We start from the raw sequence: 18827 nt of genomic DNA on the forward strand, positions 1-18827 counted from the left end.
TGTTGTGTGGCTCTGTATCAAACACCTTTGGTAGTCCACGTATACCACATCAGCAACATTGTCCTCATCTACCCTCGGTTACCTCATGAAAAATATCCAGGAAGTTAGTTAAACACATCTTGCCCCAGGTTACTGTCCTGTGGAGCTTGCACATTCTCTCCGTGTCTGCGTGGGTCTCACCCCCACAACCCCACGATGTTCAGGATAGGCGCATTGTCCACACTAAATTGCCCCTTAATTGGAGAAAGAAAATGAACTGAAAAATGAAAATCACTTATTGTCACAAGTAGGCTTCAAATTAAGTTACTGTGAAAAGCCCCTAGTCGCCACATTCCGGCGCCTGTTCGGGGAGGCTGGTACGGGAATTGAACCGTGCTGCTGGCCTGCCTTGGTCTGCTTTAAAAGCCAGTCATAGAGCCCTGTGCTAAACCAGCCCCTAATTGTGTAATTTAAATTAAAAAACACAACTTTCCTTGAACTAATCTGTGCTGACTTTCCATAATTAATCCCCATGTGACTATTAATTTTGACACTGAGGGCAATTTATCGTTGCCAATCCACTTAACCTGCACATCTTTGGACTTGTGGGAGGAAACCGGAGCACCCGGAGGAAACCCACGCAGACACAGGGAGAACGTGCAGACTCCGCACAGACAGTGACCTAAGCCGGGAATCGAACCTGGGACCCTGGAGCTGTGAAGCAATTGTGCTAACCACAATGCTACCGTGCTGCCCGCACCACAATGCTACCGTGCTGCCCGCTTATGTAAGCCTACTTGTGACAATAAAGATTATTATTATAAGCACAGTTTATCTTAATGTCTTATCTCTTCCATCATCCAGAGAGCTCTGGTTTGTTTGCCATCCCTTTCCTTTTTGAGGGAATATACCTTTACTGTGCCCAAACTATCTCTGAAGGTAGCCCATTGCTCAGCCACCGCCTTTCCTGCCAACTTTTAATTCCCATTTATTTGCCCCAGATCCATTTTTACCACACGGAAAAGTAGGCTTTTCTCCCATTAATTATTCTAACTCTAAAGTTCCTTTTCCATGGCCAACCTGCACCTTATAATACAATGATCACCGTTCCCTAAATGTTCTTCCACTAGTGGTCCACTTGGCCCAAGAACCAGGCCCAGCAGTTCCTCCTTTGGCATTGGACTGTAAGCATAATGCTGCAGAAACGTTTACTGAACACACATTCTTTCTCCTCTCTGCCCTTAACACTACTACTATCCCAGTTTATATCCAGATAATTAAAGATCTGCATTATAACTACTCTATAATTCTTGCACCTCCTAATTTCCTTGCAAATTTGTTCCTGTATATTCATTCCACTAGTTGGTGGCCTATAGACCACACCGAACAATTTGATTGCACCTTTTTTGTTCCTTATCTCAAGTCACCATGGGCCTCTCACACCCACAAGCCAAAACGATGTGCAGGGTAGGTGGATTGGCCACGCTAAATTGCCCCTTAATTGGAAAAAATAAATAATTGGGTACTCAGAATTTTAAAAAAAACTGATGTATTAGTTTCTCCCTAACTCTGACCCAAACTAATAACTTACTATTCCCTCCTGTAACACTATCTATCTGTCCCACCTTGGATTTCTTCTCTGACATTTCCTCCTTGTTCCAACACCCCTGCCAAGTTAATTTAAACCCTCCCTAACAGCACTAGCAAATCACCCTGCAAGGAACTCAGTCCTGGCATTATTCAAGTGAAATCTGTTTGGCCAGCCCCAATGTCCCAGGAATCGAAAGCCCTCCCTCCTGAACCATCCTTCCAGTAACACATTCATCTGCTTTATCCTCCTATTTTTATACTCATCTGCACGTGGTGCTTGGAGTAATCCGGAGATTACATCAGTAGTAGGTAAAGTATTAGAGAGAATTCTCAGGGACAGGATTTATAAACATTTGGAAACAAATGGACTCATAAGCAATAGACAGCATGGTTTTGTGAAGGGGGGGTTTGTGCCTCACTAACTTGTTTGAGTTTTTTGAGGGGGTAACAATAATAATAATAATCTTTATTGTCACTAGAACATAGACAATATAGTGCAGAAGGAGGCCATTCGGCCCATCGAGTCTGCACCGACCCACCCAAGCCCTCACTTCCACCCTCTCCCTGTAACCCAATAACCCTCCTAACCTTTTTGGTCCTAAGGGCAATTTATCATGGCCAATCCACCTAACCTGCACGTCTTTGGACTGTGGGAGGAAACCGGAGCACCCAGAGGAAACCACGCAGACACGGGGAGAACGTGTAGACTCCGCACAGACAGTGACCCAGCAGGGAATCGAACCTGGGACACTGGCGCTGTGAAGCCACAGTGCTATCCACTTGTGCTACCGTGCTGCCCACTAGCAGGCTTACATTATCACTGCAATGATGTTACTGTGAAAAGCCCCTAGTCATAAGAACATAGGAACTAGGAGCAGGAGTAGGCCATCTGGCCCCTCGAGCCTGCTCCGCCATTCAATGAGATCATGGCGGATCTTTTGTGGACTCAGCTCCACTTTCTGGCCCGAACACCATAACCCTTAATCCCTTTGCTCTTCAAAAAACTATCTATCTTTACCTTAAAAACATTTAATGAAGGAGCCTCAACTGCTTCTCTGGGCAAGGAATTCCTGAGATTCACAACCCTTTGGGTGAAGATGTTTCTCCTAAAGTCAGTCCTAAATCTACTTCCCCTTATTTTGAGGCTATGCCCCCTAGTTCTGCTTTCACCCGCCAGTGGAAACAACCTGCCCGCATCTATCCTATCTATTCCCTTCATAATTTTAAATGTTTCGATAAGATCCCCCCTCATCCTTCTAAATTCCAACGAGTACAGTCGCAGTCTACTCAACCTCTCCTCGTAATCCAACCCCTTCAGCTCTGGGATTAACCTAGTGAATATCCTCTGCACACCCTCCAGCGCCAGTACGTCCTTTCTCAGGTAAGGAGACCAAAACTGAACACAATACTCCAGGTGTGGCCGCACTAACACCTTATACAATTGCAGCATAACCTCCCTAGTCTTAAACTCCATCCCTCTAGCAATGAAGGACAAAATTCCATTTGCCTTCTTAATCACCTGTTGCACCTGTGAACCAACTCTGGGTGACCCATGCACTAGCACACCCAGGTCTCTCTGAACAGCGGCATGCTTTAATATTTTATCATTTAAATAATAATCCTGTTTGCTGTTATTCCTACCAATAATGAAGATTATAAACGCGGGGCTGTGTCTATGAGAGGATGATAAAGACATAATTCTGTTTAGATCCCAATAATGTTTCACTGGGATTTCCGGAAATGCATCATTAATTCCGGGAGACTCCAGGGCAGTCCGGGAGGGTTGGGAACCACCTGTCTGCCCGGCTTGCGCACGCGCCGCGGGAGGGGCGGCCCGGGTCTCGCGCGCACGCTCCGCGGGACGGGCGGCGCGGGTCACGCGCACGTCAGCGTGCAGACTGTTCCAGCAAAGGCGCCGAGCCGCCCGCCCGCTTGCGCGCCGGGAGCTCAGTGACCGCGAGCCGCAGCTGAGGGAGGCCGGAGCCGGGGATGGAGCAGCCGCGCCAGGAGCAGCCTGAAGGCAGCCCGAGGCCGGGGATGGAGCAGCCGCGCCGGGAGCCGGGCCGGAGCCTCACTCCCCATGTGTACTGGGCACAGAGACACAGCGAACTGTACCTGAGGGTGGACCTGAGCGGAGTACAGGTGGGACTGGGAACACCGGGACTGGGAACACCGGGACCTGGAATACAGGGACAGGGAACACCGGGACTGGGAAGATCGGGAACACCGGGACTGGGAAGGTCGGGAACACCGGGACTGGGAAGGTCGGGAACACCGGGACTGGGAAGGTCGGGAACACCGGGACTGGGATTACTGGGACTGGGAAGACTGGGCACACCGGGACCGGGAACACCGGGACTGGGATTACTGGGACTGGGAAGACTGGGCACACCGGGACCGGGAACAACGGGACTTGAAATACCAGGAACACTGGGACTGGGAATACCGGGAACACTGGGACTGGGAATACCGGGACTGGGAACAGCGGGACTCGAAAACTGGGATTGGGAATTCCAAGACTGGGAACACCGGGATTGGGAACACCAGGATTGGGAATAGCGAGACTGGGAATACTGAGACTGGGAACACCGGGTTTGGGAATACCGCACTGGGAATACTGCGACTGGAAATAGAGACTGGGAGTACCGGAATTTGGACTGGGGGGACAGCGAATGCTCGGACTGTGAACACGAAGACTGTGAACACCAGGACTGCGTACAGAAGGACCAGGAACACCGGGATTGGGAATGCTGGGACTGGGAATGGGGCTAGGGAATGTGAATGCAAGTATGTTTTTATTTTTTCATGGAATGTCGATGCCCCTGGTTCGACGAGCATTTATTGCCCACACCCAGTGCCCTTCAGAAGGTGTTGGTAAGCGGCCTTCCGGAACTGCTGCTGTCCTTGAGGTGTAGGTACACCCACTGTGCTGTTAGGAAAGGAGTTCCAGGATGTTGCCCCAGCGACAGTGAAGGAACAGTGATATATTTCCAAGTGAGGATGATGAGTGACTTGGAGGGGAACCTCCAGGTGGTGGGGTTCCCAGGTATCTGCTGCTCTTGTCCTTCTAGACAGGAGTGGTCGTGGGTTTGGAAGGTGCTGTTTAAAAAACCTTGTTGAGTTCATATATCATAGAATTTACAGTGCCGAAGGAGGCCATTCAGCCTGTCGAGTCTGCACCGGCCCTTAGAAAGAGCACCCTACCCAAGCCCACACCTCCACTCTATCTCCATAACCCAGAAACCCTACCCAACCTGTTTGGACACTAAGGGCAATTTAGCATGGCCAATCCACCTAACCTGCACATCTTTGGACTGTGGGAGGAAACCGGAGCACCCGGAGGAAACCCACACAGGCGCAGTGAGAACGTGCAGACTCCACACAGACAGTGAGCCAAGCTGGGAATCAAAACTGGGACCCTGGAGCTGTGAAGCAACTGTGCTAACCACTGTGCTACCGTGCTGCCCCGTTACTGCAGTGCATCTTGTAGATGGTACACATGGCTGCCACTATTCGTTGATGGTGGAGGATTTAAATGTTTGTGGAAGGGGGAACAATCAAGCGGGCTGCTGTGTCCTAGATGGTGTTGAGCTTCTTGAGTGTTGTTATCAGTGTCAGAAGTAGGCTTACATTAACATTGCAATGAAGTTATTGTGAAAAGCCCCTGGTCGCCACATTCCGGCGTCTGTTCGTGTACACAGAGGGAGAATTCAGAATGTCCAACTCGCCTCACAAGCCCGTCTTTCGGGACAGTGGGAGGAATCCGGAGCACCCGGAGGAAACTCACACAGACACGGGGAGAACGTGCAGACTCCGCACAGATAGTGACCCAAGCCAGGAATCGAACCTGGGACCCTGGCGCTGTGAAGCAACAGTGCTACCAGGCAAGTGGAGAGTGTTCCATTACACTCCTGACTTGTGCCACTAGATGGTGGGCAAGCTTTGGGGAGTCAGAAGATAGTTATTCGCCATAGGATTCCCAGCTCTGACCTGGTCTTGAATCCGCAGTATTTATACGGCCGGTCCAGTTTCAGTGACCCCCCCCCGGGATGTTGATAGTGGGGGATTCAGCAATGGCTGGGAATGGGGGCTCAATGATTGGGAATGAGATGTCAGGATTTGGGAATAGGAACTGTTAGAAGAGGAGTGAGTGAGTTGTAAGGGATGACTTGGGAATGACATTGGAGCAGTCGAGTGGTAGATTTGAAAAGAGCTGGATCCATCAAGTGAACATTTACAATCCTGAACTGGTATTAGTGTCATACGGTTTTACAGTGCAAAAAGAGGCTTTTAGATCCATTCTGTCTGCACTGGCCATCAAGCACCTATCTATTCTAATCCTATTTTTCAGCACTTGGTCCGTATTAAAATGAACTATTGGAATGGGTTAGGAATTAGATGAGAAGTGTCAGATATTGGGATTGGAAAGGTACCCGAGCTGTCAGGTCGTGAATATGGTAAAGAAATGGGAACAATCAAGAATAGGAACATGGAAGGGTTAGGAGACAGAGAAGGCCATTCAGCCTTGTCTGTGCCACTCTCTGCAAGAGAAACTTGCTCATTCCCAATCTCCTACTTTTTCCCTGTGGAATTGTCAAGATTTGGAAATTGTGTGAAGAATGCGAGCAGTCTGGATATGGACATGCTTTGTAATCATCCTGGTTGGTTTGACAGATGCGAATGAAATGATTGGGTGAGAGCTGGTGAGTTGGATTGAAGGAGGGGGCCGAGTTCTGAGGTGCGACGGGTTGTATTACTGATAAAATGAAGGAGGCGATTATCCTTGCAGTGCCCGATAGAATTGCAGCTCCAGCTGCAGTTGATGAATAATATATTGTGTGATGCACAGAGTAAAATAGCTTTACAAATTGGCAATGTGCATGCCATTTCTGTAATGGTGTGGAGGTGGCTGATGTTTGGGGCACTGAATTTGCTGATGACATAAAGTAATGTACAGATGACTAAGGAAGATTGATGGGATTTGGACCTTTTCAATTGAAGAGCTAAAGAATGGGAGACTAATTTTAATCTAAAGTTAATCTGATGCATTTTGGAATATCAAATATGGGACATAGACAGTGAGAGCCTTCCATTAGTGAATGTGGGAAAAGAGGAAGAGTGACATTATTGAACATTTGCTGCAAGTATCTAGTGAAAAGTATTATTGACAATGCTATCAAACTGGGCTGTACTGGACTGGGATGTGTCACCATGATGTTTGTCTACAAGTCCATTGTGTTTTGGTCCCTATGTTTATCTCTGCTCGTACCTAAATTGTGACTATACACATCATTGTTTGCTCTTCAAATTATTATGTCCAATTGCATACACTCAAAATGATGCATGAAGAAGGTGAGAGAACCGTGAGAAGGATTATTAGATATAAGCATCAATAATAATCTTTATTAGTGTCACAAGTAGGCTTACATTAACACTGCAATGAAGTTACTGTGAAAATCCCCTAGTTGCCACACTCCGGCGCCTGTTCGGGTACACTGAGAGAGAATTCAGAATGTCCAATTCACCTCACAAGCATGTCTTTCGGGACTTGTGGGAGGAAACCGGAGCACCCGGAGGAAACCCACGCAGACACGGGGAGAACATGCAGACTCCGCACAGACAGTGACCCAAGCCGGGAATCGAACCCGGGTCCCTGCCGCTGTGAAGCAACAGTGCTAACAACCGTGCTACCGTCCCACCCATGAATTAGTAAACAGGAGAAACTTTATTACTCTGGTTGGAATGGGTGATTGAGAGTTAGTGATTTAAACAGAAATCGGGACAATGTTTGAGAATGGGTTGGATAGGTGTTTGAATGAAAGTGGAGTAAAGGGGTATGGGAGCACATAGGCACACAGGATTCGAACTGCCGCTCTCACGGCTCCAGCAAAACAATCTGCTTCTATGTTGGTAATTCTGACACAATTCTGTAACTCATCCGCTTCATTCTGGATCACAACGTCTTCACCTTCGACAAGTTCTTCATCCAGACACATGGAACAGCCATGGGGACCAAATTCGCACCTCAATATGCCAACTTCATGCACAAGTTTGAACAAGACCTCCTCACCACACAAAACCTTCAACCGACGTTATACACCAGATACATCAATGACATTTTTTTCCTTTGGATCCACGGCGAAGAATCACTGAAACGACTACACGATGACATCAATAAGTTCCACTCCACCATCAGACTCACCATAGACTACTCTCCAAAATCAGTTGCATCTTTGGACACCCTCCTCTCCATTAAGGACGGTCACCTTAGCACTTTGCTTTACCGCAAGCCCATGGATAATCTCCCGATGCTCCACTTCTCCAGCTTCCACCCTAAACACATTAAAGAAGCCATCCCCTATGGACAAGCCCTCCGTATACACAGGATTTGCTCAGGCGAGGAGAAGCGTAACAGACATCTACAGACGCTGAAAGATGCCCTCGTACGAACGGGATATAGCGCACGACGCATCGATCAAATGTTCCAACGCGCCACAGCAAAAAACCGCACCAACCTCCTCCAGAAGACAACCACGGGACACAACCGACAGAGTACCCTTTGTCGTCCAGTACTTCCCCGGAGTGGAGAAATGATGACATCTTCGCAGCCTTCAACATGTCATCGATGAAGATGAACATCTTGCCAAGGTCACCCCCACTACTTGCCTTCAAACAACCGCGCAACCTCAAACCAACCACTGTTTGCAGCAAACTACCCAGCCTTCAGAACAGCGACCACGACACTACATAACCCTGCCATGGCAATCTCTGCAAGACATGCCAGATCATCGACATGGGTACCACTATTACATGTGAGAACTCCACCCACCAGGTATGCGGTACATACTCGTGCGACTCGGCCAACGTTGTCTACCTCATAGGCTGCAGGAAAGGATGCCCCGAAGTGTGGTACATTGGCGAGACCATGCAGACACTGTGACAACGGATGAACGGGCATCGCGCGACAATCGGCAGGCAAGAATGTTTTTTCCAGTCAGGGAACACTTCAGCATTCGAGGGCATTCAGCCTCTGATCTCTGGGTAAGCGTTCTCCAAGGCGGCCTCCAGGACGCGCGACAATGCAGAATCGCTGAGCAGAAACTTATAGCCAAGTTTGCCTCAACCGGGACCTGGGATTCATGTCGCATTACATTCACCCCCCCCCCCACCACCACCATCTGGCCTGGGCTTGCAAAATCCTACCAACTGTCCTGGCTTGAGACAATTCACACCTCTTTAACCTGGGGTTACCCCTATCTCTGGCTCTGTAAAGACTTAATTACCTGCAAATGCTCGCATTCAAAGCATTGTCTTGCATCTTTGACTTTGTCTATATATATGTTTCTGGAACATACCTCTCCATTCACCTGAGGGAGGAGCAGTGCTCCCAAAGCTAGTGATTTGAAACAAACCTGTTGGACTTTAACCTGGTGTTGTAAGACTTCTTACTGTGCTCACCTCAGTCCAAATCCGGCATCTCCACATTGTGTTGGTAATGCTTATTCCTTAGTGCTCTTTCCTTATCCATTTGAAATGAAAATGAAATGAAATGAAAATCGCTTATTGTCACAAGTAGGCTTCAATGAAGTTACTGTGAAAAGCCCCTAGTCGCCACATTCCGGCGCATGTCCGGGGAGGCTGGTACGGGAATCGAACTGTGCTGCTGGTCTGCTTGGTTTGCTTTAAAAGCCAGCGATTTAGCCCAGTGAGCTAAACCAGCCACATTCCGGTGCCTGTTCGGGTGCACAGAGGGAGAATTTAGAATATCCAATTCACCTAACATTTGTCACATTATATAATCTTTATTGGTGTCACGAGTAGGCTTACATTAACACTGCAAATGAAGTTACTGTGAAAAGCCTCTAGTAATAATAATAATAATCGCTTAATGTCACAAGTAGGCTTCAATGAGGTTACTGTGAAAAGCCCATAGTCGCCACATTCCGGTGCCTGTTCGGGGAGGCCGGTACGGGAATTGAACCCGAGCAGCTGGCATGGTTCTGCATTACAAGCCAGCTATTTAGCCCACTGTGCTAAACCAGCCACATTCCGGCGCCTGTTCGGGTACACAGGGAGAATTTAGAATATTCAATTCACCTAACAGCACCTCTTTCAGGACTTGTGGGAGGAAATCGGAGCACCTGGAGGAAACGCGCGCAGAGACGGGGAGAACGTGCAGACTCCGCACAGATAGTGACCTAATTCGGGAATTGAACCTGGGGCCCTGGAGCTGTGAAGCCACAGTGCTAACCACGGTGCTACCGTGCTGCCCATTATGTCGTTTATGCAGTTTATTTTAATGAGTTTTATATCGTCTGGTTAAAGTAACAATTGGTTCTTCCATTTAATTTGGTTACATTGTGTTTCCCCAAAAACTCAAATATTTAGTTCACGAATAACAGATAACAGTCCAGTCTGTTGGAAGAGTGAGTGGAAAGTTACTGCAAATGGGGTTTCATCAGTTCAGAAGCAAGAGTAGTCAGAATGAATTTTGTAAGTAATATTCGGCATAAAAGTGTGAAAGTTGCTGGAAATTGATTCTGAGAGTTTTTCTATATTTTTAAGACCAGGATGGTTCATAACAAATAGAACTTTAGATTAAAATACATAATCCTGCCTGAGAAACTCAGCCGGTCAGGCGGAACCTACGGAGAGAGAAACAGAACTAATCTTTCAAGTCCATATGGCTCTTGAATTTTATATCTTTGCATTTGAATGAAGTCACTGATGGTTTTGTGAGTTCCCTCCGGTCAAACAAGCTGCAAGATGTCAGGGATACAGCCCATTGTGTTGCTGGGGCGTTGACTCAACGTGTCCGCCCTTAGACCATCCTCTATCTCACCTCCCAGCTCCTCCTCCCACTTGCACTTCAGCTCCTCGGTCTGCGTCTCCTCTGACCCCATAAGTTTCTTGTAAATGTCCGAGATGCTCCCTTCTCCTACTCACCCTCTGGAAATTACCCTGTCCTGAATCCCCCTCAGTGGTAGGAGCGGGAAGGTTGGCACCTGTTTACGAAGGAAGTCCCGCACCTGCAGATACCTGAATTTGATTCCCCTCGCCAGCCCAAACTTTTCCTCCAACGCCCTCTTACTCAGAAAGCTCCTCTCTATCAACATATCCCCCATCCTCTCAATCCCTGCTCTCCGCCATAACTGGAACCCCCCATCCATACTCCCTGGGGCAAACCGGTGATTATCACAAATTGGGGCCCTGAACAATGCGCCCACATGCCGCCTCCACTGGCCCCAAACTCTCAGGGCCGCCACCACCATGGGGCGGGTGGAGTACCGTGCCAGCGGGAGTGGCAGAGGCACAGTTACCAACGCCCCCAAACTGGTGTCCTTGCATGAAGCCGCCTCCATACGCACCCATGCTGACCCCTCCCCCACCACCCACTTCCTGATCATGGCTATATTAGCCGCCCAGTAATAGTTCCTAAAATTTGGCAGCGCCAGCCCGACCTCTCCCCGACTCCACTCAAGCATTACCTTCCTTACTCGCGGGGTTTTGCCCGCTCAGACGAAGCCCATGATCACTCTGTTGACCCACTTAAAAAAGGACCGTGGAATAAAGATGGGGAGACATTGAAATACAAATAGGAATCTCGGGAGGATCGTCATTTTCACCGTTTGCACCCTCCTGGCCAGAGACAAGGGAAGCGCGTCCCATCTCCGAAAATCGTCCTTCATTTGGTCCACTAGCCGGGCCAGATTCAATTTATGCAGCCGGTCCCATTCCCGCGCCACTTGGATGCCCAGGTACCTGAAACTACCCCCTACTGACCTAAACGGCAGCTCCCCCAGGCGCCCCTCCTGTCCCCTCGCCTGAACCACAAACACCTCACTCTTTTCCATATTTAGCTTATACCCCGAAAACCAGCCAAATTCCCCTAGAATCTTCATGATTTCTTCCATCTCCTCTACTGGGTCCAAAACAAAACGTACAGAAGCAGATCATCCGTATAGAACGAAATCCTCAACAACACTGGCCCCAATATCCCCGAGAACTTTTTATAAAACTCCATTGGATACCCGTCCGGACCTGGGGCCTTACCCGCCTGCATGGCCTTCAAGCCCTCCACTATCTCCTCCAGCCCGTTTGGGGCCCTCAGCCCTTCTACTCCATCCACCGTTGGGAAATTCAGCCCCTCCAAGAAATGCCTCATCCCCTCCGGCCCCGTAGGGTGTTCCTGGACAGCCTGCTGTAGAAATCCCTAAACGCCTTATTGTGAATCCCTATATTGATCCTCTCAGAGCGAACTTGATTTTCTCCAGACTGAGAAACTACCATATCGCTGATCCACACTCTTGATTCCGGGGGCTCCGAGTCCCTCCATCTCAGCAATATCTGGCTTTGGGCCACCAGAGAGGAGAAGGTCAGGGTATCGGCAAGCCCCCCCCAATCCCGGGATCTTCCGACACCCCAAATATTGCTCATTCTGGCATCGGAGTTACCCTACCTTCCAGGACTACCGAGATAATATCTGCAAATCCCTGCCAGAATTCCCTCCATTTCGGACATGCCCAAAACATATGAACATGGTTGGCCGGGCTACCCCCACACCGTCCACATCTGTCCTCCACCTCATCGAAGTACCTACTCACCCGAGCTACCGTTATGTGGGCCCTGTGGACTACCTTGAACTGAATCAAGCTGAGTCTAGCACAGGACGAGGATGCATTTACCCTTTTCAAGGCTTTTTCCCACCGTTCGGATTCCAGCTCCCCTCCTAGCTCCTCTTCACCTCTCTGATAGGGGCCCCTTCCCACTCTAACAATTCCCTGTATATATCCGAAACCTTCCCACCTCCAATCCCTGTTTTTGACAGCACTTTATCCTGTAGTCCCCTCAGGGGGAGGTGTGGAAAGCTTGGGATCTGTCTCCTTACGAAGTCCCGCACTTGAAGATACCGAAACCCATTCCCACCTGGCAAATCAAACTCCTCTCCAAGGTCGGAATGCCCTCCTGGATGAATAGATCCCCAAAACTCTCAACCTCGGCCCGCTGCCATACCTTAAAGCCCCCATCCAGCCCCCCCGAGACAAACCGGTGATTGTCACAGATCGGTGACCACACTGCGCCCCCTCCAGTCTCATATGCTGCCTCCATTGCCCCCCACCCTCAGGGCTGCCACCACCACAGGACTTGTGGAGTACCGAGCCGGCGAGAACGGCAGGGGCTCGGCAGTAAAGCCTCCAGACTTGTACCTTTTGCAGGATGCTGCCTCCATCCGCTCCCAGACCGACCCCTCCGCCACTCCCCACTTCCTGACCATCGATATGTTGGCAGCCCAGTAATAGTTAATAAAGCTCGGGAGAGCCAATCCCCCTTCCCCAAGGGCCCGTTCCAGGCGTGTCCTCTTTACTCTCGGGGTTTTACCCGCCTATATAAATGAAATGAAATGAAAATCGCTTATTGTGATAAGTAGGCTTCAATGAAGTTACTGTGAAAAGCCCCTAGTTGCCACGTTCCGGCACCTGTTTGGGGAGGCTGGTAAGGGAATTGAACCGTGCTGCTGGCCTGCCTGGGTCTGCTTTAAAAGCCAGCTCTTTATCCCTGTACCTCAATATCGCCACATTCATACTTCTGAAAAAAGCCTTTGGGACAAAAATCGGGAGACACTGAAAAAAGAAAAGCTGCCTCGGAAGGACAGTCATCTTCACCATCTGAACCCTCCCTGCCAGCCTCAATGGGAGCATGTCCCATCTACAAAAATCCCTTCTCATTTAATCCACTGCTTTGCCCAAATTTAACTTGTGAAGCTGCCCCCAATCCTTGGCCACATGAATCCCCAGATACCTAAAACTCTTCCCAACCACTTTAAAAGGGAGCTCCTTCAACCTCCTTTCCTGCCCCCGCGTTAGAATCACTAACATCTCGCTTTTTTCCATATTTAACTTATATCCTGAAAATTGCCCAAATTCTCCTAATACCTCCATGATTTTGGTCATCCCCCCAAGAATTATCTAATTAATCCCACTTTCCTGCTGTTTCCCAACAGTCCTGCAAATGTTTCCATAGAACCATAGAATACCTACAGTGCAGAAGGAAGTCATTCGGCCTATCAAGTTCGCACTGACCCTGCACCCTACCAGGTCCCACTCTACTGCACTATTCTTGTAACCACACCTAACCTACGGGTCAATTTTAGCATGGCCAATCTATCTAACCTGCCCATCTTTGGACTGTGGGAGGAAACCAGAGCACCCAAAGGAAACCCACGCAGGCAGGGGAGAAAGTGCAAACTCCACACAGACAGTCACCCGAGGCTGGAATTCAACCCGGGTCCCTGGCTCTGTGAGGCAGCAGTGCTAACCACTGTGCCACCATGTCGCCTGTTTCCATTTCAGTTGCGGCTGAATCTGTTTCTACCTCCCTTTCAGGCAACACATTCCACATCATAACAGTTCATAAATGAATTGAAATGACAGCACATTTTCCTATCTCCCCCTCATTACACATGGTTGTCCAATGCTAACCCTTTAGAAGTCAGCATGAGAAATGGGACTGTCACTACACTGATGGTGTTATGTAGATGGTGTCAGCCCCAAAACTTCCTGTTTCACCCTGTCTCAGTGGGTGATTTGTATCAGCTACTGGGTACAAGAGTTTGGCTACTGAAAAGAGCAAGAGAGCAAAGTAATCTTCCACTTTGCAGGTAACTTTCAGTATTTGATTGTTGGTGTGTTGTGTAAATTGTCTTTTTGCTCAGTATTTTACTTTGTCATTGTGGGTGATGTTTTTTAGATACAGGAAGCCATGACCCTTTCGCACTCACGCCGAAAACCTTACAAGGCAGAAGCTGAGAGCTCTTGTTAATACATCATTTTCTGAAGCTCTGAAGATAGGAAAATGTGCGATTATTTTTGAACTGTTATGATATGGAATGTGGTGCCTGAAAGGGAGGTAGAGACCGATTCAAATATAACTTTCAAAACGGAACAGGATAAAGAATTGAAAGGAAAACATTTGCAGGACTGTTGGGACACAGCAGGAAATTGGGATTAATTAGATTATTCTTTCACACAACAAGCACAGGTTAAATGGACCAAATGGCCTTTGTGCCAAATGATTTTTGTATGGGTTAGTACTGCCAATGTAAAGAGGATCTTCTTGGTGAAAGACCTCTCCTGTTACTGGGAAAAATGTTGCATTGAATTCCTTGTCTGAGCTCCACTAAAGATTTGCAAACAGCTAGTTTCTAAACCCCAGCAGAAGGTTCATCAGCAAAAGACCATTTATTTCCTTTGCTTCGTTCTATTGTCGAACTTGTAACTGATAGATTTTGAGTGTAACGAGTAGAAATAATCCTTTTTGTATCTCCAAAAGTCCCTTACTTGAAAATAGAAAGTTCATCAGAGATAGTTAGTAGAGGTGTGGAGACCTATACTTGTCAATCCTTTCAGTACTTGATGTTCAGTTCATTCAAAAGGAGCGTGAGTTGTGAAAATAATTTCACTCGTACAATTTTGGTTAACCCTCTGGCTTCACAGCGCCAGGGTCCCAGGTTCGATTCCCCGCTGGGTCACTGTCTGTGCAGAGTCTGCACGTTCTCCCCATGTCTGTGTGGGTTTCCTCCGGGTGCTCCGGTTTCCTCCCACAGTCCAAAGACGTGCAAGTTAGGTGGATTGGCTGTAATAAATTGTCCTTAGTGACCAAAAAGATTAGGAGGGGTTATTGGGTTACGGGGATAGGGTGGAAATGAGGGCTTGAGTCGGTCGGTGCAGACTCGATGGGCCGAATGGCCTCCTTCTGCATTGTATGTTCTGTGTTCTAATTGGAGGCAGGGTTTGCAAGTTATGGAAATCAGATCCTGCTCAGCAACACTTGCAGACAGTGCAAGTATTATGTTTTTTCATTTGATTGCCATAGACTGAGCGTACAGTTATAGGAGTGGTGAAATATGCAAAGATAATTTTAATGGGAGACTGAACACTGGCCAAGAGTTTCAGCTTCGGGAAGAATTAGCGAACTGGTTTCCAACTGAACTCAAAATTGTGTTCATTTTCAAGAGTTTCTGCTCAGTTAGTAAAGAAATAGTTTTGGGAAAATTACTGGGATTGAAAGCGGATAAAACCCCAGGGCCTGATAAACTTCATCCCAGAGTACTTATGGAAGTGGTCCTAGAAATAGTAGATCCATTGGTAATAATTTTCCAAAATTCTTTGGACTCTGGAATGGTTCCTACAGATTGGAGGGTAGCAAATGTAATCCTGCTATTCAAAAAGGGAGGTAGAGAGAAAACAGGGAACTATAGACCAGTGAGCCTAACGTTGGTAGTGGGAAGTTGCTGGAGTTCATTATCAAGGATTTCGTAGCACAACATTTGGAAAGCAGTGGTGCAATCAGATAAAGTCAGCGGGGATTTACAAAAGGAAAATTATGCTTGACAAATCTACTAGAATTCTTTGAAGATGTAACTAGTAGGGTTGACCGGGGAGAACATGTGGTTTATTTAGACTAGATTACTATGTAAAGTTAAAGCGCGTGGGATTGTTGGTAGTGACTTGGATATGGATAAAAAGCTGATTAGCAGACAGGAAGCAAATAGTTGAAATAACTGGGTCTTTGTCTGATTGGTAGGCAGTGACTACTGGGGTAATGCAGGGATCTTTGCTGGGACCCCAACTGTTCACGTTATATATTAATTATTTGGACAAGGGAACTAAATGCATGATCTCCAAATTTGTGGGTGGGAGGGTGAGCTGTGAGGAGGATGCAGAGATGCTTCAGTATGATTTGGACAGGCTGAGTGAGTGGGCACATGCATTGCAGATGCAGTATAATGTGGATAAATGTGGATAAATTGAGAGAGGCGGATGCTCAGTGAGACCTTGGCATCCTTGTGCATCAGGCACTGAAAGTAAGCGCGCAGGTACAGCAGGCAGTAAAGAAGGCAAATGGTATGTCGGCCTTCATAGCGGAAGGATTTGTGTATAGGAATAGGGATGTTTTACTGCAATTGTATAGGGCATTGATGAGGCCACACCTGGAGTATTCTCTCCAGTTTTGGTGTCCTTACTTGAGGAAGGATGTTCTTGCTATGGAGGGAGCGCAGCGAAGGTTTACCCGGGATGGCGGGACTGTCATATGAGGAGAGACTAAATCGGTTAGGATTATATTCATTGGAGTTTAGAAGTGTGAGAGTGGATCTCATAGTAACGTGTAAAATTCTAACAGGATTAGATATGGTAGATACAGAAAGAATGTCGGGGGGGGGAGAGAATCAGAGTATTGAACTGGATGATCAGCCACGATCATAATGAATGGTGGAGCAGCCTCGGCGGGTTGAATGGCCCCCTGCTGCTTCTATTTTCAATGTTTCTATACTCTGTTCAGATAATTTTTTTGTTCTAATTAAGGGGTAATTTAGCGTGGCCAATCCACCTACCCTGCACATCTTTGGGTTGTGTGGATGTGACCCACGCATGTTCAGATCATTAACATACACTTCAAACAGCAAGGACACAGCACCGATCCCTGTGGTATGCCACTGGACACGGGCTTCCAGACAGAAAAACAATCTTTCACCATCACCCTCTGCCTCCTGCCACAAAGCCATTTTGGATCCAATTTGCAAAATTGCCCTGGATCCCATGGGCTCTTACCACCTTGACCAGTTTCCCAGGAAAGACCTTGTGTTTAATATTAAGAGCCTCATTGAAGGACTGCAAAGTAGGGCAATTTTGAACTGCGGGTGTGGCCAGTTTTATGAGTGGGTTCCAGTATGAACTTTTTTAAACCAACATAAAAGATAACAGGGACACAATTCGCACGGACGTAACTGGTACATGAAATTCCCTGATGTCGGCGCTAATTTGACCAATTTCGGACCAATTGCTCTGGAAATATCAGCACATTCCGGCCTCCTGTGTTTAAAATAATGCAATGAATTATAGTAAATGCATATATTCAGGGCTGACAGAAGGACCCTTTTGTGGATTAAAGTAAGGATAGGCATATTCTATACACTAAAAATCTGGACAATGGGGAGAAACTAGGTGCTTCCCATTGGAAAAGGAGGAACAAGCAGGATGCGTCACCCAGGCTCATACTTGCGTTGCTGTGAAGTGGGGTGAATTTTTATTATATTTCATATAAAATTTAGATAGTGGAATTTATTAAAGTTGGGTTCAGCTGAATGATTTTGTCTCTGTGCCTAATCCACATACTGGGCTGGATCCTCCATCTAGCTAGGGGATTTTCACAGTAACTTTATTGTGGTGTTAATGTAAGCCTACTTGTGACAATAATAACGTTTATTCTAGCTCAGATGTGTCACTAAATTCACTGGAAACGATTGATGTGTGGGTGGCTGACCTTCGAAATTCCAAAGTGTGAGTTTCGAAAGTGAGGGATAAGCAGGCTAATTCATTATCTGCGATGGTTAAATAACGGAAGGGGTGTTTCAGAGAACAGACTTGAGTCTCAACATCAACATCAGTGACATGAAAGATTAATTTTTGGCCTAAAGGTCTGCCCTAGCTGCTCAGTTTTAGTTTAGCATTTACTGATTCTCTGTCAGGATTCAGTCCAGTAATTGATCTAAAATTGTTATACCCAAATATTTATTCTGAAACTAATTGTATAAGAAAAATATTCTAATTGCTTGCAGACAAATTCTGTCTTTATTGTTTTACATGCCATTTCAGTTTCTTGTCTTGGATCTTATGCTCCCCACTCACCTTTGTCCCCCTCCAAGATGAACAGGAGTGTACCTTGTAAACCTTATTGTGTAGCATTGGCATGTTGCTGGGTCTGATCTGATTTGCCGAAATATTGCTTTAAATGTTTTTGTTTGTTGCTTGTACATTTGTAATTTATTTGTTTTTTCTATAAAAGAACATCAATTGAAATGCAAGCAAAGCAGACCTTAGAAAATCCTGTCCATTTAACTGGTGACTTGTTCTCTCTTTCAACAGAAACCTGATATCAAGATCACTGAAAACACTCTCTCGTTCAGAGGTAAGATTGTAATACTCATCTTTTTCTGTTGTGTAAATAGAAGTCAAAACTCAAACGCTTGGATTATAAGCTAATTTGTTTCCTGATCAAAGAAAAACAATGGCGCTGTCTTGTAACATTTCTGATGGTGCTAGTGTTTAGCTGCTGACAGGATCTTGTTGTAAGCAAATTTGTTCTGATAAACTGAGATTGAACTCGGGTCCTCAATGCCGTAGGCAGCAGTGCTAACCACCGTGCCGCCCCAGCATCCCGTACAACTGTAGCAAAGCTTGCCTGCTTTTAGATTCCATTTC

General features: G+C 47.0%; 1 protein-coding gene across 2 annotated transcripts in view; it reads left to right on the top strand.

Annotated features, from left to right (window-relative positions):
• hacd3 (3-hydroxyacyl-CoA dehydratase 3) overlaps positions 1–18827 on the top strand; it is a 45122-nt gene that overhangs the window by 7142 nt on the left and 19153 nt on the right. Inside the window, exons 1-2 of one of the 2 annotated variants that reach the window (XM_038813425.1) lie at positions 3481–3711; positions 18492–18534. In XM_038813425.1, the coding sequence (XP_038669353.1) occupies positions 3559–3711; positions 18492–18534 (196 nt within the window). In that variant the 5' untranslated portion in view covers positions 3481–3558. Of the gene's footprint in view, positions 1–3480; positions 3712–18491; positions 18535–18827 lie in introns of those variants that run through there. The other variant, XM_038813424.1, reaches the window with a different exon arrangement.

Source organism: Scyliorhinus canicula, chromosome 12, assembly GCF_902713615.1.
Source record: "Scyliorhinus canicula chromosome 12, sScyCan1.1, whole genome shotgun sequence".
NCBI lineage: Eukaryota > Metazoa > Chordata > Chondrichthyes > Carcharhiniformes > Scyliorhinidae > Scyliorhinus > Scyliorhinus canicula.